Genomic DNA, 25,001 nt, shown 5'->3' with positions numbered 1-25,001 from the left:
ACCAGGTCAAGCAGATGCCATCAATAAAATCCAGCATAACAGAATAGCTAAAACTGTCTTACATGTCTGTGTTGAAAAGTACAATATACCATGGAAGAGAATCTCATTAAACTTTGGCCAGAGCTAAATCATTCACAAGGCAATCTAGACAGGAACCGAGTGCCCAGTGGATGTCTGGGGGGTGAGGGAGGGCTACAACATTTGTGCTCCTTCAGTATGCCAAAGGGGTAGTGCATTTGTCAAAGCTGTGCACTTGGAGGCAGCTTGAAGACATAGGGCTCATTTAAAAGGCAGCAGTATGGCTGTTTAAAAAAAAAAAGCATCACATTAATTAAGTACATCAGTGTGCTTTACAAATGTTCTCTGTACTCTGCTGGCTTTGTAACTCTAAGCCACAGGGCCGAATGACAGTTCTGTAAACTCATGACATTCTGTAAACCCTCTGCTCATTGAGCGGAAAGAACTTCGCAAGGATTCACCAGCTACCCACCCTGGTCCTAGTTTTTTTTTTTTTTTAATGAGATACGTCTTAATGTACATAGTGATGTATACACAATGTACATAGGTGTATAACAAAGGGCAAAGAGCGATAACGGCTCCCCGTTATAAATGAACCCTAAAGTGTCTGATGGGATGGGATGGGCCATGCAGAAAATGCAGATGAAGCAGCGTCTCTGTGCCTTTTGCAATCCTTATTAACGCTAATGCTGTTACCATTGGCCCATTCTGCCTTTAACTATCTTTATCTTTCTGAAATCTGTAAAAAAAAAAAGTTTGAACGGTTACAATAACTTAGAGCGGAGTTCCAGCCTGTTCAAAAAAAATAAAAGTCTGCAGCTATAAATACTGTAGCTGCTAACTTTTAATTTTAGGACAAGCCATCCATTGGCTTCAGGTGCATTGCAACTATGTGAAACGGGCAGTGAAGCCTTCAGGCCGGTTTCCTACAGTGCATGCGCGAGTTGCGCTACGCTACGCTTGCTGGGCGGTCCCATTGTCTTCTGGGACACAGGTCCCAGAAGGCAGCGGGGGGAAGGAGAGAGGCCCAAAGCAATCAGGGAAATTATGTACAACTGTATTGTGACACACAAAATTGTAGTGCATCTACAGCTAATCCCACAGGCTTGAATTATAGATAGGATTTTCCTCAAATGATATTAGACTGCATCCTATCTTGCACAATGTCAGATTTGGAATGATATAGTTCTAAATCACAACTACATTTCTCAGCATCTGAGCTGTCACAATTCTTGTTTTTGAATCCCTATTTGTATATATTGCTTTTCATGCATATTTTGTCCTTATGTCTTTTCTACTATGGATACTATAATGTCTTGGTATAAGCCTACTATATTTAGGACCCAGTGCCACTGAATTGGTTTAATGAACCATTATAATAAGGTAATTTACCCCTAGGTGGAGTCTGTACATATTTAAATGTTTTATCATTCCAGTTTGTTACAAGCTTTGACTAAGGCTCTCACTGAAACGCGTTAGCTTCACTTTTAATGCCACTCTTTTGTAGCTAATAAACTTGCAATACAGACTACAGAGTTGTCAGCTCCTTTTTTCTTTGTTGAGATTTGAGCTGCATCATGAGAAAACTTTCATGCAGATATGCAGTCTGTCATTCTCAAGACAAATTATCCTAAATTTACAAAGCACTTGTTTATTTACAGGAATGTAGGTATATGAGAGCTTTAATAACCAATTAAGAGAACCGTTTCATGTTTGTAATTATTTTATTATGTCTTACAGAAAATATTGCTATCATCATGCAGAAAATATTGTTAGTGTTAGTAATATGTATAAAAAGAAAATGTATCCCCGAAATGTAACATATTCTTTATAAAATTATTTACATTCTGAAATAATTTGATATTTTTTGTTAAATTACAATTAAAAGAAAAACATAAAACAACCAAATCCTTTTGTCATGAATCGTTATGACAACATATACTTGCCCCTATACCTAAACATACACTTTAAATATAAAAGTAAACGATTTTGCAAAGGCATACAAGGGGCAAGCTGACATACAAGAGGCATGTTGACCTACGTAGATATTGTGAGCAATCATCCAGCAGATGCTGCACCTACAGTATATAAGAGTAGAGATGGTCTGTTAAAGAATTAAGTCTGTAACAACTACTATGGTGTTTACAAACTAGGTATTTTTAAAGGGATTGTAACCCTAAATGTTTCTCTCGCTGCCATCCCCTCTCTTTCAAGCTCCAATCCTGCATTGTATAAATGTTTGTAAGTAACAAAGCCTCTAAATACCTTTTTGTTAAGTATCTTGAGGCCAGTCACATGACTGCCTGCCGCTCTGCTACTACTATCCAGGGCTACAGCAGGAGGAGTCGAGCTCTTCCTCTGATGTCAGCCATTAGTCACGTGACTGCAGAGCTGGCCGCTCGGCTCCTTCCTTTGTAGCCATAGATTGTAGGATTACAGCGGCCAGGATTCACGTGACCGGCCTGAAGCTACTTCACAAAAAAGGTTTTAGAGGCATATTTTCTTACAAACACTTATACAGTGCAGGATGGCAGCTTAAAAGAGAGCGTCTGGCAGTGACATTTCACATTTTTTAACAGCAGCGGGGGGGGGGGCTGAGACAGAGATACAGACTCCTGAGCTGACAGGCAGTGGGGGGAGGAGGGAGAGGACAGAGGAGAGCTGAGAGGAGACACAGCAGATGATGGAGGCATGCAGGCAGACCACAGTAGTCAGGGCTCATTAGCCATGATTATCGTGGTCAGCACACAGAGGGGGATACAGTAAGTGACAGGATCAGCCAGGTTTTTTTACAGTTTCCAGAGGGGCAGGTTAGACAGCACAAGCACTGTGCTGTTTAACCTGTTCTAAGGAAACAGGATCTTTATTTTTATATTCATTAGGGTAACAAACACTTTAATCCCAGTGTATTGTTTAATTAGGGTAGGGTAAAGGCCAATGTGAAGTACAAAAATGCAAGATATGGAGACATGGAGAAAATAAAAGCTCCCCAGGGGATGCTGTGCCCTTTAAAAAAAAAAAAACTTTTAAGCCCCCAATAAAAAAAAAAGGTATGAAGAACACATGGTGTGTCACAGTAGTATCCTCTGTCCCTCTTCACATCACCCCCACAGCAATGTACACTGCCACCCCACAGTAGTGTCCTTTGCCCACCTCCACAGTGTGTCCTCTGCCCCCCCCCCATAATAGTGTCCTCTGCCCCCTTCACATCACCCCTCAGTGTAGCATGCTCTGCTCCTTTGCCCCCCCCCCCACCCGTAGCAGTGTCCTTTGCCCCCTTCACATCACCCCCCCCCCCCCACACACACACACACACACACACTGTAGGGTCCTCTGCTCCCTTATAACAGTGTCATCTGCCCCCCACAGTAGTGTCCTGTGATGCCTGGCATCCTAGAAACCAATCACCTGCTGGTTAACTTGAAAGCTAAACTGCGGCAGCTCCCACTCTTTATTCACTACTGTGCTGCCTCCCGCTCTCTATTCTTCTGTTAGGAAGGGAAAGTAACATGACATAAATTTATTTAACTTACATTAAATATAAAGAAGAAGTCAAAATAAATTGTCAACGACATTCTTGTTTACTTGAAAAATCATTTATTACAGCAACATTTTCCTTGACTTACAGTCTTCACAATGCATAACGCCAAGATCACTGAGGCTGCATACATACAATACTTCCTAGCATCTGCAGTAGTCTGTGTTGAACTGCTATCAAGCAGCTCCTAAAGTCACAGTGAAAGCTGTTCACTGGTGTGATAGACAGACAGAATTCTGTATTGACAGCTAGCTGCAAAAGGAATGCCTATTTCTATATGATCTTGTAGCCAGATCTCAGTCTAGCATCCCATCAGCACACCAACATAAGTGACAACTGTGCCTACAAAGTTTTCACTATGAATTGCTCATACATTATGTATAAAACATGGAGGAACATTATGCATACACATTAGAAATTGTTTTACTTTAAATATTTACTGATTTGTTAACGTGTAAGACTGTTATTAAAGTATGTGTATTTCTTGAATAATTTAAACAAAATATACTGATAGAATCTTACAAAATGCTGTTTTAAATACTAGTATTATATAAAAAAGTGAGAAAAAGAACACATTACAGAATTTTAATTAATTCAAAGTATAACAGCAGTAGAAAACTGGATGTCATGGTGATATATAAGAAGTACAAACAATATAATTATTGGAATGCCGAGAGCATCCAATAGTAAGCACCAGTAAAGTTGAGAAATACATATGCACAAGAAGTGCAGGGAGTATATTAAATGCATAAACCCTTCTTTTTTCACCTTTCTAGCAATTGTGATACTGTAAGGCTGCACAATATCATAACTGACTTTATGAAAAGTATTTATGAAATGTCTTATGCCCATATGCTTACATAATGAAACCACTGAGAAATGTTCAACTGTTGCTTAGCACATTGAGGAACGTTAGACAGATGAAATGTTGTTCCTCCTCAAGCACTGTGCAGTCAATGGTGAACAGCAGTAAACACAAATGAAAAACAGCTTGAACATTTTCAGTGGATTGTAGTAGTACATATTATTAAATTCTAGTGTCATTTAATAACTTAAAACTTTAATTAAGTTTATTCTGTTGCTTTACAATAGTTGCCAAAGAGGTGAAGAAGGTGGACTTGCACACATTAAAGGAAGCTGTTTGGACACCTGTTACCTGGCATAGCTAAGATTCCCATCCATCACTGAAGACTGCAAGTCACCAAATTCCGGGTGTGGTTCTAATTCTGGGTGGAGCACCCCACTGTGCGGGAGTAATCTGTTTCAACATTAGCACTGCTTCCAGAATGTGGGTAATAGCAGCCTCCAGAGTTGGAAGACCCGGATGCTCTCATCTATGTATTATCAGTTCTACCATGAAATAGTAACAATGGTAATAATGCTTTGTCAGATTTCCATTAAGAAAATAATACTTAATCACCATTTAATGGCACGTATACTGCAAATAAAGGCACATTTGTTATTATCGTCCATTAACGATGTCATACTGACAGCTCACGGGAGTCAGAGTTGTCTGACTACTAATTTTTAGACATTGGCACTCTTGGCATGGGTTGGGGAACCAGACCCTTGCGATGAATAATAGAAACGGTTTTCCATGAAGGCTTGAGACTCTCCTGTACAGCAGACAATAACGACTCCACCAAACAAACAAAATGCTGCTCCAATCCAACCAGCATACAGGGAGTATCCAAAAGTTACAATGGTGGTTTCTTTATGAGTGGACACTGGGTACCATATGGTGGCCATGATTGCACTCAGTGCTGTAGAGAAGAAAAATGAAAAGACTTGGGTAAGTAAACAGTATAATGAATACAGAAATTGGTTTAAAACATAATATAGACTACAGATAATTTTGTTTGGCAGTGTATTTTTGTGTCTGCCAACACATTTCTGTGAGCAGTCTCTGCTAGGAACTATTGGTCATGGCTGCAGAGGTGCTACAAAGAAATGGACCACCTATGTTCAACATGTTCACTCTGTCACATATGGCCTAGTATATATACTGAAAATCATATAAGTGCATTGTTAATTTCATCCATCATAATGCAACTCAGCAGTTTGGAAAAATTCCATGTACACAAAAAAGCATACCAGTATGGTCAAGGTTTAGAGACAATGATATCCATTTACAGAGAGACTTGCACAGCCAACTCATAGTTCACTACACCACAACTAAGGTCCTATATCCAACAGCTAAATGTATGAGTTGTTCTACCAGTAACAGGTCTTGTCCCTCCCCGGTCTATGACTGGACAGTGGAGAAGAAGCAGCAAACTGATGAGGTCATCTCTCTGTCACTCTACTCTCTCCTCCATCGAGCATGTTCCTTGTAAGCACATGAGTAATTTAGCACAACTGGCAAACTTTTTGAGCTACTTCTCTTTCTCCTAGACAGATTTCATTTTAGATTAACTTGGAACTCATTTTTGCAACACTTACCTCTTCTTTAATGGTCTGAGGTCTCTTGACGGCATGTTCTACCTACTTCTTCTGGATGCCAGACATCTTCATTGGCCTGAAGGATGACATTACTCCTGCGCATGTGCAAAGGTTCAGTCATCCTGGCATACAGGATTTGTGTTGGAATAATCACTGAGCTGGGCATACATTATAAAGAAGGCTGCAAGCAGGCAGGTAGGTTTATTTTATTGTAGAGGAGACATTGCATGCTTACAGTCTTTTTATTGGAGACTTTGGTTCCACTTTAATAAGAAAGGCCCTTGTTAAAAAAATATGTTTTAGAAACATTTAAAATGATTTTAGCTTTGAAACCATGTCTAGCTGTATATTGACCTTACAGATAACTAAAACTAAGTTCAGATCTAAACAGCAGTGGATCAATGTTGCCATTCATATAATTGCAGGGTTTTACCAAGCTGTGATTCTTCTAATATAGAAGACTATCTAATGTTTAAGGATGGAATATACAGGTCATTTTAAATTTTTTATATCAGTCCAGAGACAAGCTGCAACTGACCATATACACTGAAGGCCTAGGCCGGCCATACATGGACTGAAATTTGGCCTGTTTAGCAGGGACCAGTCGAATTTCGAGCAATGTATGGGCTAGCTGGTTGTATACAAGTCAACTGACTTGTATACAACCAGCCTGACTTTTTTTCCCCAAACAATCAGTGCCACCGGCTAAAGGCGGCAACACTGATTACTATATTCTGCAGGTGGGGGATGCAATAGCTCAGTGGGAGTGAATCTGTTCATTTTTTTTTTTCATGCAACCCTCTTCACAAAAAAAAAATCATGTATAGCCTGCCTTAGGCATTTAGCAATAAGAAAAAATGTGAACTACAAACTGATAACCTGTTTTAAATGGACTTCACTTGACGTCACACAGCATTTAAATTGAATCTGTCTACAAAGTGAGTCAGTGAATAGTTACTTATTTAAATACTAATGCACCCTAAGGAAATACATTGCACTTGCTTATTCATGTTTAACATTCAAGTATTAAATATATATTCACTCTTCTTTAACAGAAAGATGTGCTTTACAAAGTCAATCATCTTAGAAGTGTTACAAAGAAAGTCATAGTGTGCATATTTCTTAGAGAAAAGATCAAATCAACAAAGAGGTTCCAGTGAAGCAATTTCAATCCATTTATCATGTGGGTGGAATATTTGCTAAAATATATTTAAACAGACTCAGAAATTCATTAACTGGCTAGCAGTTATCAGTGACCTAGGTTCTAGGCGGTAATAATTACAGTGCAGCCTTTTTAAAACAGCCATACAGGCATATTTGCATGTCTCAATTTAATCAAAAATCTGAATAGTAAAAGTATTGGTTTCTTTTTTTCAGGATAGTAGGTGTTGATATGCAAATTATTCCTTAAAGGCTTCGTTTACCTTTCTGACCATGTTTTATGTTCCACCTATATTTAAAGGTGTAACATGAATCATAGTAACATTCCCTACCTCCCACTCCCACTGTCAAACCCCCCCCCCCTTCCCTTACCTGAATTGAATTTTGAGCATAAAGTGTCTCCGCCCACACAACAGAGTCATCCATTCACAGAGTCTTTTACAAGGGTCTTTAAATGGAAAAAATACAAGTCCCATCTTTCATCATGGCAGTGGGCCAGCACAAGTGTGGTGGTATCAACGTAATTGAATTTTTTAAATTCCCCTTGGACAACTGCACACTTTGCCATTAGATTACAAGACATAACCAGGGTAGATGAGAGGTCAAAATCCATATCAATCTAATTGGCCCAGCAGTTATTTGGAAAGATTATGACTGTGTCTTTTGTGTCTGTTCCCTACTGCAGTAGTTATTATTCATTTGGAACCACTAATCAATATGAGGATAGAAGTTGGCTATCTATAAAATTTTCAGAACAATAAATATATATATATATGGCAGGAGTGCCCAACCACTGGCCTGCGGGCCAACCTTCTGTGTGGCCCGCGACTTCCTGCAATGGAATAGCTGGTTGGCAAGCCCAGATCGCAAGTTCCCAACTCACCATCCCATAGAATATGTCTTAAGAATTGAGCTGGCAGTAAAGGAAGCATGCAGCTGCAGTAAAGAGCAGAGCCAATGCTTCCGGTATAGCGCAGACTCCTGTCCTTGAAGAGCAATGCAGGAGTTTTGGTGCCCCTTTAGAAAGTGCACCACACCTGCAGCATATAAAAAAATTATATGGCAAAGTGCAGCTAACTCGCAGAAAAACCACATGTGTGTTGCACCCGCGGTGCGAGCAAACTATGGCGCAACCCGGGCCCCCCCCCACTCCCTTCCTCCCCCTCCTTTCCCTTTACATTCTCTGCTCTTCTTCTCTCTTAAACCTCCTAAACCTTGGCCTCAGATTCTATCAACTATGCAGCATGTCATCTGATATCATGTCCAAGGTGGTCATTTTCTCACTTGGAATGCAAGCATAATTAGTTCCGGAAACATGCTTGTAATCCAAGGCACTCTTATATCAAAGCGAATTTCCCCCATACGAAATAATGGAAACTCAGATGATCCATTCTACAACCATTTATTCATAAGCAAACAAAGGAGTCAAAATATGGGTGACCAACAACAGGTCTCATACAGTGGCTCACCCCGCGCACAAAAGAACAAAGTAGATAACAACACGGAATTATGAAGACGCAAAGTCTCAAAGCAGCTACTATACAAAAAGAACTGTTAACAAAGGTGTTGTAGAGTATTTGATCAGGAAAAATAAACTATAACACTAGCAGCGCTAATAAAAGGTCCATTGAATAAACCAGTGTCCTTAATGACTCATAAAATATATGTAGTACAGTCCATGCAGTAGGCACAATTCACCAGGGTAGGGGAGTGAAGGGTCTTGACTGTTCCTCCAAAAATGACACCACACTCTAGTGCTCCCCCCCTTTAGATGAAAAACTCACCAGAAACTGGTGAATGTAGAGCCTTAAATCCACCAATCAACGGGTGTACTAATCACTGCTGGGCTGCACCAAAATCCTCCTTCCTCCAGAATTCCTCCGCTCAAAGTTCATGCAATTGAACAAAGTGGGGGCAACAATAGTGTAATTCTGCAAACTTTTATTAAAACTACACACAGTAAAACCCCTCTCCCCTCAAGACAGGAGGGTAATGGAGTGAAGGCATAAAGGATCAAAATATGCACACTGGATGACCGATTCGAAACTTTCCTGCAATCCCATAGGAATCACGAATGGTGTCCTGTGCGTAATATTCTGCGACCGCGCACATCAGCTCTGACGTTTCGTCCTCACGACTTCCTCTGAGAGCCCCTCAGAGGGCTCTCAGAGGAAGTCGTGGGGCTCTCAGAGGAAGTCGTGAGGACGAAACGTCAGAGCTGATGTGCGCGGTCGCAGAATATTACGCACAGGACACCATTCGTGATTCCTATGGGATTGCAGGAAAGTTTCGAATCGGTCATCCAGTGTGCATATTTTGATCCTTTATGCCTTCACTCCATTACCCTCCTGTGAGTAGATATCTTGAGGGGAGAGGGGTTTTACTGTGTGTAGTTTTAATAAAAGTTTGCAGAATTACACTATTGTTGCCCCCACTTTGTTCAATTGCATGAACTTTGAGCGGAGGAATTCTGGAGGAAGGAGGATTTTGGTGCAGCCCAGCAGTGATTAGTACACCCGTTGATTGGTGGATTTAAGGCTCTACATTCACCAGTTTCTGGTGAGTTTTTCATCTAAAGGGGGGGAGCACTAGAGTGTGGTGTCATTTTTGGAGGAACAGTCAAGACCCTTCACTCCCCTACCCTGGTGAATTGTGCCTACTGCATGGACTGTACTACATATGTTTTATGAGTCATTAAGGACACTGGTTTATTCAATGGACCTTTTATTAGCGCTGCTAGTGTTATAGTTTATTTTTCCTGATCAAATACTCTACAACACCTTTGTTAACATTTATTCATAAGCCCTTTAGTTTATAGTCCATATAAAAAGATTATAGCAATGTGTAACCATAAAATGTCTATCCACAAATGGCAGCCTCCACAAGAGGATTGGAAGCAAAATCCAGCAGGAGCTACAGAGTATAAAAGAGAAGAGAGGCGCCTCTAAGTGTAGCAATATGGTTACATTTAATGAAGGTTTAACACTTAGTAACTCACATGGTTGATAATTAAAGAGGCAAATCTAAGAATTCAGGGATCTGGGGTAAAGCTGTCCACATACCGTAGACCATCCTGCTCACCGCTGGCTCTCACCACCGTCAGTCTGCAGTCATGACCGGGAAGACTACCCTGCAGTAGAGCGATCTGAAAACGAGGCTTGAAGAGCTCGTGGAACGCAGTGTGGAAGGGATGATGTCGATGACGGTGTGGAGGATGGTCTATGTGGACAGCTTTACCCTGGATGCCTGCATACTTAGATGTGCCTGTTTAATCATCAACCATGTGAGTTGCTAAATGTTGTACCTTCATTAAATGTAACCTATTCTACATTGAGAGGCGCCTCTCTTCTCTTTTATACTCAGTTGTAACGTGATGCTACTTGTATATCAAGACATTGCCTGTTATCAAGTCACAATTTATAAAAAAATTTTGCTTGTCTTGGAAAACGCTCTCTAACCAAGTACCGTATATTCTCGAGTATAAGCCGAGATTTTCAGCATGTTTTTTCAATCCGAACGTGTACGGGCTTTCCCGAGCATCGGTGGCGCATTCGCAGTGACGTATTGGCGCCGGGCGGCGCGATTTTTAAATCTAAGGTGCCTCACCGAAAGGTAAGTGAGATTCATCCGCAGCCCCTGCATTTCCTCATGCAGTGCTGCGGGCATGGTACAGGACATTCTCCTGTACCATGCCCGCAGCACTGCATCTCCTGTGCCATGCCTATACATACTGTGCCATGCCTATACATACTGTGCCATGCCTATACCTACTGTGCCATGCCTGTACATACTGTGCCATGCCTGTGCCTACTGTGCCCCTCCTATACCTACTGTGCCATGCCTGTACCTACTGTGCCATGCCTATACCATCACCTGTGCTATGCCTATACCATCTCCTGTACCATGACCAGTGCCATGCCTATACCATCACCTGTACCATGCCTGTACCATGACCTGTACCATGACATGTGCCATGCCCTTACCATGACCTGAGCCATGCCCTTACCATGACCTGCACCATCTCCTGTACCATGCCCGCAGCCCCTGTTTTGTGTCTCGTGGTGGTCTAGTTGGGTCCAGTAGTTGCTGCATTTCCCACCCTAGGCTTATACTCGAGTCAATAAGTTTTACCACTTTTTTGTGGTAAAATTAGGGGCCTCGACTTATATTCGGGTCGACTTATACTCGAGTATATACGGTAACTCCCAATCCAAGGTTATACTGTATATAGTACTTTATTTATTCCCTGCAGGATCCTACCCCATTTCCAATACTCACAATATAAGTTCTGCATAGTTAAGATTTCTATGTTCCTGCGGTTAGCTACTTTCAAAGATTTTTCGCCACACTCCAAGTATATGGGCTCTTCTGGGCGATGTGTATACCATTTATTGGTATAATGGATTTGACTCCCCATATTGTGCTTATTATGTTATCATTCCTGCACAAAATTACCATGTGTATGTTTTTCCATTTATTTATATTGTACCCTCTTTATTCATTTCTCTAATCCAAAATCTTAAACAAGAAAAAAAGAAAGAAAAAACGGGAACCGTCCCCTTCTGTCTGGGCAGATCGGAGGTTCCATAGAGTAGAGCAGACTGTATCCGTGTCTGCTTCGCATATGCAGAGTGGACACTGCACTGTCATCTGCCCAAGGGGCAAAGGGCTACGCTTATTGTGGCCCACAAAGTTGCTTAAGTGGCCCTCGCTCTCCAAAAGGTTGGGCACCTCTGATATACAGTATATACACATAAACATCAGTTTGTGAAACTGTCTTGGCTACAGAGCTATGGATGTGCAAGAGTAAGGAGCTACAAGGGAGTAAAGGTAAGTTGAGCATACTGGGGGAGAGGAAAAGCCCTTTGCAGTGAGACTGTCACTTTGCACTCCTGTAAGCTTTAATTTTGTAACAGACTTCAAAAGGAAGATGTCTGTAATTTTTCTTCTGGGTATTAAATAGTTATTTTTTCTGTATATTTTTTCAAATGCATGTTCAGTTCCTTCATCTGTGAAGCTTGAACCAAATAACCTACACCATGTAGCCTTTCTAAAGAAGAATTTGTACAAAAGGAAAAAGTAATGATTTCTCCTGTCATTAGTGATCAGCAGCCAAGAGGTGAATTGGCTGGTGTGGGTCATGTTCACCTATTAGGAAAGTATCAGTTGTCTGGCAGCACCATGGTGACTCATTGATGACTCACTCATTATATTACCTTGGACATTACTCATCCTTTTCCTGTGCCGATCATGAGGCATCAGCAGCAGGGCTCAGAAAGACGATGGCTCGTCATAAACATAAACGTAAGTGAGAGCTACATCAATCTCTTAACAGGAGAACTGTGATTTATTATAAGAGGTAATTATTCCCAGCACAATACAAAAGAGAAAAAAGTCACTGCTGACAGCAGTTTCAAAGTTGTCTGCTCATTCACCGATTTATCCAAGTATAATGGAACATGAAATATATTTGTGATGATCCGCGGAAATCTTGACATAAGTAGAGATTGGTAGAAAGAATTATGGTTTAACCACTTCAGCTCTGGAAGGTTTTAACCCCTTAAAGACCAGGCCATTTTTTGCGATACGGCACCGCGTTGTTTTACCTGACAATTGTGCGGTTGTGCAACGCTGTACCCAAATAAAATGAATGTCTTTTTTTTTCCCCACAAATAGAGCCTTCTTTTGGTGGTATTTGATCACCTCTGCGGTTTTTATTTTTTGCACTGTAAACAAAAAAAGAACCACAATTTTGAAAAAGAAAAAAAAAAAAAAAACAATATTTTTGACTTTCTGCTATATAACATACCCAATAAATTTTTTTTTTAAAATCTAATCGTTTTCAATAATTTAGGCCAATATATATTCTGCTACATATTTTTGTTAAAAAAAAATCAAGTGTATATTGATTGGTTTGCGCAAAAGTTATATTGTCTGAAAACTATGGGATACATTTATGGACTTTTTTTTATTGTTTTTCCTAGTAATATCGGTGAACAGCGATTTTTTTAGTGACATTGAGGCGGACAAAAAGGACACTAAGTGACACTTTTTGGGGACCAGTGACACCAATACAGTGATCAGTGCTAAAAAAAAATGCACCGTTACTGTATAAATGACACTGGCAGGGAAGGGGTTAACACCAGGGGTGATCAAGGGGTTACGTGTGCTCCTAGGGAGTGCTTTCTAACTGTGGGGGGAGTGGATGCACTGGAGGAAAAGAGAGATATGTGTTTCAGCTTAGCTGAAACAGAAGATCTCTCTTTTTCTCCCTGACAGAACAGCGGTCTGCCCTGTTTACATAGGCAGATGGCCGTTCTGTCTATCTCCTGCACGATCGCTGGTGGCCGGCGGTCATCCCGGTCACCGGATCCGCTGATTGGCTCCTGCTGTGTCCAATCACAGAGGGATCGGCGCTCCAGCGGCGCACGCACAACCCCCAAATTCTCATGCAGAAAATCATGTACATGATTTTGCACAGCTGGGCCGTCCTATTGCAGTCCATATATGCGGCAGGTGGTTCCCGGAAGTGGTTAAAAGGTGAGTGCACTTTTATAAATATTTATAAGAAAAATATTCTAGCACAAGAAGCAAAATAGTCAACACTTTCAAGAAATTCAATACTTATTAACAATTGGAGGGGAGCAGAACTCCAGAAGCTGTTACCAAAAAAAGGCAGAGGGCAAATGACTAGTCAGCAGTAGGTCTATGAGAATGCCCACTGGGAGGGGCGAAATGCGTCAACGAGATTCCGGGCTTTGCAGCACCGTCAACGTCACTTCCAGGCTGTTGGAACGCAAGCAGAAGTGTGCTGGAACGCACGCCGCTTTTCGTATGGTGAACACAGTTTATTCATGCTATTGCCGTTCAACCTGCCTCTAGGAGCGTATTATGCAATTATCTACATGTCTATGAACTTCTGAAATATTGTAAGTGCACATCTTTTTGGATGTATTTGATAAAATTCTTGAACATACTGCACTATTGGGATCTTCTTTGTCTTTCCATGCTGAGTATTGGAGATTAGGAGATACTCAAAGAGCCACATCTTCTACACTTACCAGTATCAAGTTTGTTAAGACCCCTATGCAATATTGCCTAGGGGTCCACATCTTCTGGTGAGTGGATTCACTTCGGGGGGGGGGGGGGTGAACACGAAGTCACGTTTCACGAAAGTCACTTGGATGTTATAATATTGAGCATCATTCACAAACTTTCACTGTACACTTGCTTAAAATATTTTTTGATTAATTTTTTGGAATCTTTTGCAATATACATTTTTTTTTTTTTCCTCGTTAGTGGGACTATGTATTTACTTGAATAAGTTATGTACACAGACTGTTGGATTTATTTTTAAAATTGGTCACATATGTTTAAGGAGATGCACTGTCTTTAGCACTGTGTTATAGTATATATAGTGAGCAGTATTGTCTGTGATCTCCCTGCAGCTGATCTTTTTCCCCCATTACTGATTTACCATGGCTTGTTCTATCTCTGTGCAGAGGCAGCCATCTTGGTATAGGCACAGCTTTGCCTCCTTATGTTAGAGAAGTCATCCTCAAATAGGGTTCCTCCAGAGGTTGGTAGGGGTTACTTGAGCTTTGGCTAATTGACTTCCCATTTGATGGTGTCTGCATAATGTTGGCTCCAATGCCACTTGGCAGAGCATGACCCAGTGATCTTTTTTAACTGTCTTTAAAATGGTTGTAAAGTCAGAAGGTTCTTTTATCTTAATGCATTCTATGCATTAAGATAAAAAAAAACCTTCTGTGTGTAGCAGCCTCCCTTTAGCTCCCCTTATACTTTATCTGAGCCCCATCTAGATCCAGCAATGTTGTAAGATAGTCTCAGCTGCCCGGAACTCCCCTCTCATTGGCTGAGACAGCAGCGTGGTGCCATTGGTTTCTACTCTGTCAATCAAAGTCAGACAGCCAAAGAGGAGAGAAAGGGGGCGGGTCTGGGTCGCGGCTCCGTGTCTAAATGGACACAGGAATCTGTGGTTAAGCTCAGGTGCCCCCATAGCAAGCTGCTTGCTATGGGGGCACTCAACTGAAGGGACGGGCCAGAAGCACTGGCGAGGGACCCGGGAAGAGGAGGATCCGGGCTGCTCTATGCAAAACAACTTCACAGAAGAGGTAAGCATAACATGTTTTTTCATTTTAACTAAAAAAAAAAAAAAAAAACGAGACTTTACAATCACTTTAACCATTTGCCCTCACAAAAGATTTACCCCCCCCCCCCATGACCAGGCCATTTTTTGCTTTTTGGTACTGGGTTACTTAACTGACAATTGTGCAGTCATGCAATGCTGTACTCAAACTAAATTTATATTATTTTTTCCCCACAAATAGAGCTTTCTTTTGGTGGTATTTGATCACCACTGGATTTTTTCAATTTTGCGCTATAAATGAAAAAAGAATAAAAATTTTGAAATAAAAAAAAACATAATTTTTTACTTTCTGCTATAAAACATATTGAATATAACATTTTAAAAATCCATTTTCTTTATAAATTTAGGCCAATATGTATTCTGCTACGTCTTCGGTAAAAACAAATCCCAATAAGCGTATATGTTGATTGGTTTATGCAAACGTTATAACATTTTTTTTTATACTGGTAATTAGCAGCGATCAGTGACCTATAGCGGGACTGTGATAGTATGGTGGGCAGTCTGACACTAACTGACACTTTGTGTGAACCAGTGACTTTAATACAGTGATCAGTGTTATAAAGAAATGCACTGTGGTGTCCTTTTATGAATGGGTGAATTTTTTTCTCTGTTGGCTTCTCTACAGTTCTCCAGGGAAAATGATCACATCTGGCACCCCTTTTATGAATGGGAGAACTTCAGTTCGCCCAGGGTGATCAGAGGAGAGAATTCATAAATCTGTAAAATGTATTTTTTATTTTTACCAAAAAATAAATTAAAATTCAATACAAAACAGATATAATTCACATATCATAGTAAAATTACAATACATAACATAGAAGAATCACCCCCCTAAATAAAAGGGCTCAGTCTCTCCCACAGATTCACTGTGTGTACCCATGTACATGTCGGAAGACAGAGCTGTTCCCGACGCGTTTTGCCTGTATGGCTTTCTCAGGGGTAATACCCTTGAGGAACCATACAGGCAAAATGGTTCGGGAACAGCTCTGCCCTCTGACATGTACATGGTACACTGCAGACACAGTGAATCTGTGGGAGAGACTGAGCCCTTTTATTGAAGGGGGTGATTCTTATATGTATTGTATTGTAATTTTACTATGATATATGAATTATATCCGTTTTGTATTGAATTTTAATTTATTTTTTGGTAAAAATAAAAAATACATTTTACAGATTTATGAATTTCTCTTTATACTGAGTGGGGTTGCCAAGCACCGGTAAAGCCCCATTTTTCTTCTGTATACCATATGCCTTTTTTGGGGTGTGGTGCTTGACTTTGATTGGTTGGGTACGATACTATATAATTTACTACTATGCTGTGAGTAGGTAATAAGTTGTTTTCCTGTTATTATTATTATTATTATTATACATGATTTATATAGCACCAATAGTTTTCGCAGCGCTTTACAATGTGAGGGAAGACAGTACAGTTACAATACAGTTCAAAACAGGAGGAACTAGAGGGCCCTGCTCGTTAGAGCTTACAATCTAGAAGGGAGAGTCAAGTGAAACAAAAGGCAATAACCGTGGGGGATGGGTTGATGGAGAAAATGGAGGTACATTTGTTAGGTGTTGGTAGGTTAGGCTTCTCTTAAAAGGAGGGTTTGCAGAGATCGCCTAAAAGCTAATAGAGTAGGAGATAATCGGACAGATAAAGGTAAGGAGTTCCATAGGATTGGAGAGGCTCTGGAAAAGTCCTGGAGGCGAGCATGGGAGGAGGTTATTCAGATCTATTTAAAATATACAACTGAATAAGTCAGAGGGGCCGCTCCCCCCCCCCCCCCCTAGCTCTTACAGTGCATGTGGCATTTTAATTAGACAGGGGGAGATTTACTAAACTGGCGCACACAGAAGCCGGTGCAGCTCTGCATACTAACCAATCAGCTTCTAGGTTTTATTATCAAAGCTTAATTAAACAAGCTGAAATTAGAAGCTGATTGGTTACTATCCACAACTGCACCAGATTCTGTGTGGACCAGTTTTAGTAAATTTCATAAAAAGTAAGCAGGCATTGCTAGGCTTCTTTCTACTTTATAAAGCCAGTGTTATGGAAACACACTATAGTAAATGTACATTTTAGAAGCACTAATGTTATACAAGTATATATATATTTACAAAAAGTAAAGCAGCCAGGGAAGCAGTGCCATCATTTACCCAGATATGCGGTGTGGTCAGTGGCTGGTGAGGCACTGGCTAGTATCAGAGCAAGATTAGATTTTTATTATGTAGGCGATTCAAGTTCTAAGGGCTCTTTCACACACTCCGTCCGCTGGACGGAGTCTGTTTTTCTCAGCGGGGGATCGAGCCGCCGATCCCCCGCTGAGCAGCAGGAGGACAGCTGTGTCTCCGCGCTGTGTGCGGAGACACAGCTGACAGTTCCCCATGCATCTCTATGGGGGAAATCGGATCTCAACGGACCGTCAGTCCGGTCTCACCCGATCCCATCCAATCCGATCCGCTGGACGGATGGAAAATAGGGTTTCCATCCGTCCAGATTTGACGGATCGGATCGGGTCGGATGTCGGCGGACATGTCTCCGCTAACATCCGATGCCCCATAGGAATGCATGGGGGGACCGTTCAGATCCGCCAAAAAAACGGACAGTCGGATCTGAGCGGTCCGCCTGTGTGAAAGGGGCCTAATACTTCTACTAGTTATATTCATTTAACTAAAATATTTACAAACGCTGTCCCTTTAAGATGTTTTTCAGTCACCCTTTTTGTTGATGTGGAAACAATATTACTAGCAAAGATTGTAGAAAAAATAAAACATGCCTCTTTATTTTCTGAAGCCGGAAATATAACAGTAATATTCAGTAATAAACAATAAAGGGTTCAGGGTTCTTTACTAAAAGGTGAAAAGCAGGCAAATGTAAACCCAACAGTGAAACAGTCCAACTAAAAAAAATATATATTATGTTTGGGGGTTCTGAGTAATTTTCTAGCAAAAAAAAATGATGATATTTACATGTAGGAGAGAAGTTTCAGAATTGGCCTGGGTGGCAAGTGGTTAATTACCATAACAAATAATTATTATATATTGTTTTTAAGGTAATTTACTATATTTTCAAAAACTGTACTCAAGCAGGTGACTTAATGGACAAATTACTAAAGTTTGAAGTTCTAACTTCAAACCAGTAATTTCACAATAATTAGATAAATAATAAATTATTATGTTATAACATAAAGCATAATAATATAATATATAATAATATATTTAAAAAAGTACCTTTTCAGCAGCAGCAGATTCCTGATACCCACAAACCCATGTTTTTTCCTTGCAGTTAAGAGGGCTGGGCTGGAACGAAGCATTTATTTTATAGACACATGCCCCCTTCTATGACACTGCAGTGAGATGAGAGCCTCCACTGCAGTATTTTTATTGGACAGCTTGTACCAATGGTGCGTTACCTGTAAAGACGTATATATATATATATAATGTGGTTCCTGCGCTATCTTGGATTCTGCTTATTCCCTTGATGCTGCACCACAAATACTGATACTACAAAACAGTTTAAAATGATTGGATGGGGGTGGTGGTGCGCTTGAAAGGTGAAAAATGTGTGTAAATAAAAACGTGATTTAAATTGCTTATGTGAAATTTTGATTGTTGTGGATGTGTGCCATATACTTATTTATATAGCTTCCAGTATTGATTTTTCCAAAACTCTTATCACACTAAATAAATAAATATAAATGCTACTTAATATTCCATAAAACCTATACCAATTTATATATAAATGAATAAAAAAAACGTGTTGCTGTTTAAAGTGCTTCCAGTGAAAAACCTTATAAAATATATATATATATACATCTGTGGCTAGACAATTCATAAACAATGTATTAAATATGTGCAAATCCGCAATTCTCATATCATAGGGTATTCAGTCCCAGAAAAAATTCATATGATTCATATGAGCGTACGCCCCCCCAGCTCGTCATCCTATTGGTCCGAGGGGTGAGGTTGACGTCATCAGCCCGCGCTCGCTCTCTTTTTCTGTATCTCCGCCGCCCGTGAGTCTGCTCCGTCCTGAGAGCCCCGGAGGTGGATAGAGAGACTAAGGAACACACATCTTAAGGATACCATAATAAGGAGTCCCAAGTGATTACACAGGCCGGGAACATACACAGGATCCCCTGGGAAGGACCCGTGGTTAACAAGTCTCCACGCTGTAGCAAAGGAACCATCACCCTTCCTGATATTCAATACAGGCGTATTATCCTTATCACTGAGGTGAGAGTTTAGCACACCTAGAAGTGGCACAAAGGTGGAGGAAAAGAAGTCACATTACTCACTTATGGTTAATCACAACATAATCGTCATTTACTTGATTGAAGATTGGTCATATGAATTTTTTCTGGGACTGAATACCCTATGATATGAGAATTGTGGATTTGCACATATTTAATACATTGTTTATGAATTGTCTAGCCACAGATGTATATATATTTTATAAGGATTTTCACTGGAAGCACTGAGCACTTTAAACAGCAACATGGTTTTTTTATTCATTTATATATAAATTGGTATAGGTTTTATGGAATATTAAGTAGCATTTATATTTATTTATGTAGTGTGATAAGAGTTTTGGAAAAATCAATACTGGAAGCTATATAATTAAGTATATGGCACACATCCACAACAACAATCAGAATTTCACATAAGCACTTTAAATCACGTTTTTATTTACACACCTTTGAAGCGCACCACTACCCCCATCCAATGGTGCGTTACCATTGGTCCAAGGCTCCAAGCTGTCCATGAGCTCAGTGCCACTGACAAGAAATCAGAGGCACAGTGAGCTCATCCTCTCAGTGTGCTGCAAACAGCGTGTGCCAGCTTGTATTTAGACTGGCCGCGCTGTATGTAGCTTCTGACAGGCTGCACAAGGAGCTCCATATCTCTGGAACCATAGGTGCTAGGAGCTCCAGATGTTGATCAGTGGTGGAGTAGTACTTTTGCTACCTACCCCAAATTTGGGGTCTCTGTAACCCCAGGTCGCTGAGCTACAACCCTCAAAGCTCAATCTTTTTATGTTCATGGCCAGTGAGGCTCTGCCTCACCTGCCTTCCCTAGACTGCACGGCCATGTCCAACTCCATCTAACACTAGAGCTTACTAAAGGTGGACATCTGCAGTGTGTAGGTGGTAAGAGCATGTGGATGGGGTGAGTATATTTTGCCTGGGGTAGCCTTTCAGGGGGTACTGACACTTTCCCTAAATAAGCAGATGATTGTGTCTCTTTAAAGCCTAGTACACACGCAACGATTATCGGCCGACCCGTCGTCCGTCTTTTGTCCAGAGTTGTGTTTTGTTGGTTGGAATGTGCCTAGACTGCACACGAATTTTCTCGGCCAACAAAATTCTACTTCAGAAGTGATATCATGTGTTGGTTTGCTTTCTTTGTGTTCTTTCTTCTCTGAGCATGCCCAGTTTTGCTCATTAGATTTTTCCCTGTCGAAATCTGTACTGACTGCACGAAAATCGGGCCTGTTTTGACGGCGGACAAAAATTTTATAGTCTGCACACCAGATTTTTTCCGAAAAGTCGGAGTCGGTTGTCGGAAGCATCATACTGACAAGCCGAAAATCGGCAGATCGGTCGTCGGACGAAAATTCCCGGCCGAATTTCGACGAGTGTGTACGAGGCTTTAGTCTATTTTTGCTGTTTGCTTAAAACAGACAATGCATTTTGCTATAAATGATTTGTATTACTTTTCTCATAAGTGCTGAATATTTCTGTACCCTCTGTACATTTTATGTCCTCTGCCAAAGACAACGTAATCTGAATGAAAGCTAATATGTCTGTCACTAAATTTTCTCATTCTTTTATTACAGTAATTAAATTTAGGAAGAAAATGCATTCATATGTGGAAAAATTGTCTTTTATCCTGCTTCCGTTGGCTGACAGATGGTTACATCCTATCATGTAATGTGATTTAAGTCACAGGAAATGACACCAGTTCTTATCAGGATCCTTTGCTGTGTAATCAGTTGACTTCCCCACGTAAGGGGGCAGGGCACAAAAAGTAGCGCTCACATTAATACATCAAAGTCTAATAGATTTATTGCTGAAGAAATATACAGTGCATAGTTTTAGTTTAAAGAGAAGCTATCATTTATTTGGGCTCATTCTAATTTTCATTTACATGTTTTACTGTTTTATATTTTTGTCCCATGTAAATAAAAAAAAAAAATCTGTATTAACCCCTTAGTGACTGAAGGTAAAACAAATGTTAATGCCTAAACCTATTTTTGCAACGTGCCCGTGTTAGTAAATCTGTACATATCATCCCAACTATTTTTTGTATCCAGGCAAATTATGCCTTTTTTTTTTTTCAGGACAAACTGGGCTTTCTCTCGGTGGTAAATGGTAACTGATATCTCCTGATTATTTTATTACCAAAGGGAAACTGGCCAAAAAAAAAACAAAAACAATTTTTTTTTTTTTTTTTTTTTTTACAATTTAGCTGTTTACATTTCTTGCTATTTCTATAGTTCTCTGCAAAGAATAACCCTAATGTTACATGTGTGTATGTTATTTGATGTTTGCACCCATGGTATGGCCCAGAAACAGTGGTGCATATTTTGCTTTTTTTTTTTATCCTACCTAAAACACACGGACACTAACTGAAACTATTTTAAAAAATTGTTTTTTTTTAATCCTACCAAAAACATAGTGACCCTGACCTTTGACCCTTGCCTTGATCATTGCCTTGACCCTAACAATAACCCTGGCTCCTACCTAGATCTAATCTTGATCTAGCTATTTTTTTTCTTTCCTTTTTTACATTTTTTTACACACTTTTGTTTACATCCTCAGATACAATGTATCTTCCTCTCCATTTGGTGAGAGCCTGGTCTCTGTGCTGGGAATGCAGCTCCCAGCACAAAGAGAGGTACACATATATGGGACTCCAGGGAAAAAAAGCCCATTTCAGTGAGGCCGCATATGTGCATATGGTGGGAAAAGGTAAACATGGGGGGGGGGGCACCAAAGACTTTGGTGTCACAGAGCATTATGGGTTTTTCCAAATAAAGTATGGCAGTAGCCCTTTTTTTTTACAGAGAGGGCTGAGTCACTTCTCTTGTCCAGCTGTGTGTGTAAACTCTTACAAATACCTATTGAAGACACTAGCCTCAGGTGATACACAGAGATTAGGCAATCCTCCTACATACGTTGTACATGTTAATCTGCAGTCTTCTCTACATCCATTCGAAGTCCAGAATTTATAAAGCTTGTCTGAGCCGTCAGGAAAAAAAGGGGGCGGAGAGCTGAAATTACAGTCTGCAGAGCTCAGTGGAGGGATTGGAGGGAAGGGACACACCCTCTGTACACATCACAAAGGAACAGAGCTGAGGCTGTCAATCAGCTAAAGCTCCCTCCCCTGTCACCTTTTTCTCTTGGTGTCAGGAAAACTTGTCAGAAGTGATTCATGCTGATAGCAGAGGAATGAAGGAGCAAACAGAAATGAAACTCTGGACTGAGACACTGGAAGTACACACTATAGAGGGATACGCTTTGTTTATATTTCATGTCTGAAGTTTCTGACAGATTTCAATCTCTATTTAATATCAGTGATTACAGTAAAAAAAAAAAAAAAATGGGATCTGATCCTATGAAACTAGTACATTTGTTGTAAAATGCAAAAACACTGTACATACTGCAGAGAACATTTTCTGATTATTTTTACCTGCATCAGTTTGGGCTTCACCCACTAGGGGTTTAAGACAATTTCACCTTTTTGCTAGGTGGCACTGATATAAAAGGTTTGTTTTGATGTAATATATTGCCTGTTATCTGTAATGATGGGATAGAGAGTGATAATGAAGGGGGAAGTTTGGGGATAAGTGGAGTCAATAAGTATCAATAAAACGAAGACTTCATTATAAAAGGACAAAGAAATGGGGGGTGTAATTTTAACTTCAGCCATTGAGCTCCGTAAACAATATAAATGTTTTATCAAAATTGTTGTACTTTGCCAGTACACAAAGCAAAAGGAGTCTAGAGCTCCATCTGCTGGATGACAACTTACATACAGAACACACAAATGCATTATATGTGTATTAACCTTACATTACATTATAATATGACTTGTGTAGTGATTACATAAGCTATATTATTTTGTATTTGCTATTTTTTTTTCACACAAAAATGGGTTTAGTTCTGAAAAAGAAACATTTAGAAAACACAATACATTCCCTTAAAAATAAGCCTGTGTTTGCCCATGTAATTTAATGCTCCACTCCTCAGCAGCTCATACATACTCTTCCTTTGCTCCCTCCTTTCTGCTGTACAGGGAGTGAGAAAAGAAGCCCAATGTAAGCGAAGCATCAGTTTATTTGGAGCTTGCACAGGTCTATAGCCTCTAACACCTTCCCTCATAAATGTATTTGTTACTTGTTTGTTTGGTTCTTATATAACACCATCATTTTATGCAGCGCTTTACATATATACAGTACAATCACATCAGTCCCTGCCCTCAAGGAGCTTACAATCTAAGGTTCCTGACTCAGATTCATAGATACAAATACGAGGGCCAATTCAGACAGGAGCCAATTAACCTACCTTGCCTTTGGAGTGTAAGAGGAAACATGGATAATTGGCCCGGTACTGTCACATTGAGTAACATACTAATGGAGAAAGATCTGGGGGTCCTAGTGGAAGATAGACTAAGCAATAGCATGCAATGTCAAGCTGGCAGAATATTGGCATGCATAAGGAAAGGGATTTATTGCAGAGATAAAGCTATAATCCTGCCACCTTATAAAACCATGGTCCGCCCACATCCGGAGTATTCTGTCCAGTTCTGGTCGCCAATACTCAGAAGGAATGTGCTGGAACTGGAGAGAGTCCAGAGAAGAGCAACTAAACTAATTAGGGGATTGGAGGGCCTTAATTATGAGGAGTGTTTGCAAGTGCTTAATTTTTTCTCCCTGGAGAAGAGACGCCTGACAGGGGACATGATAGCGATTTACAAATACCTCAATGGTGATCTCAGCATAGGAAAAAAACTATTTAGTCTCAAGGAGTGTAAGCGGACACGTGACCACACAATGAGATTAGAGGAGAGGCGGTTTAACCTTAAGCTACGTAAGGGGTTTTTCTCTGTAAGGAGCGGTAAGATTGTGGAACTCTCTTCCACAATTGGTGGTAGCTGCGGGGAGTATAGTTACTTTTAGAAGACTCTTGGACGTGCATCTCAAAGAGCATTTAAGAAGCATTTGAGGGGTATGGGGAATTCAGGGGTATGGGAAATGAATACGTCATTGACACACACACACACCTGCACAGGTTGAACTAGATGGACTGTTGTCTTTATTCAACCTCAACTACTATGTAACTATGTAACTATATAACTATACTACTCTATACCCGGAATTACCTGCTCCTAACAGCTATACAGTGTGATGGATATATACTGCTTTGCCTTATATGAGACAGCTTCTTGAGAAATGGTCTTTGATAGACAAAAAAAATCAAAAATACCATAAAGTGCCCATTCACATGCATTGTGGGGCTTTATCGTGCATTGTGGGGCATTATCATACATTGTGGGGCATTATCGTGCATTGTGGGGCATTATCGTGCATTGTGGGGCATTATCATACATTGTGAGGCATTATCGTGCATTGTGGGGCATTATTATCATACATTGTGGGGCATTATCGTG

The 25,001-nt window shown here is 40.3% G+C and overlaps 1 protein-coding gene across 1 annotated transcript in view; it reads right to left on the bottom strand.

Annotated features, from left to right (window-relative positions):
* Positions 1-3,592: 3,592 nt before the first annotated feature.
* Positions 3,593-25,001, bottom strand: part of CLDN11 (claudin 11) — a 54,677-nt gene continuing 33,268 nt past the window's right edge. The window contains exon 3 of the mRNA XM_082251899.1: positions 3,593-5,319. Within this exon, the coding sequence (XP_082108025.1) occupies positions 5,084-5,319 (236 nt within the window). The 3' untranslated portion in view covers positions 3,593-5,083. The remainder of the gene's footprint in view (positions 5,320-25,001) is intronic.

Source organism: Pelophylax lessonae, assembly GCF_965119305.1.
Source record: "Pelophylax lessonae genome assembly, chromosome: 3".
Lineage (NCBI taxonomy): Eukaryota > Metazoa > Chordata > Amphibia > Anura > Ranidae > Pelophylax > Pelophylax lessonae.
Note: the sequence above shows the minus strand (reverse complement) of the source record. Positions and strands in the feature narration are given on the sequence as shown.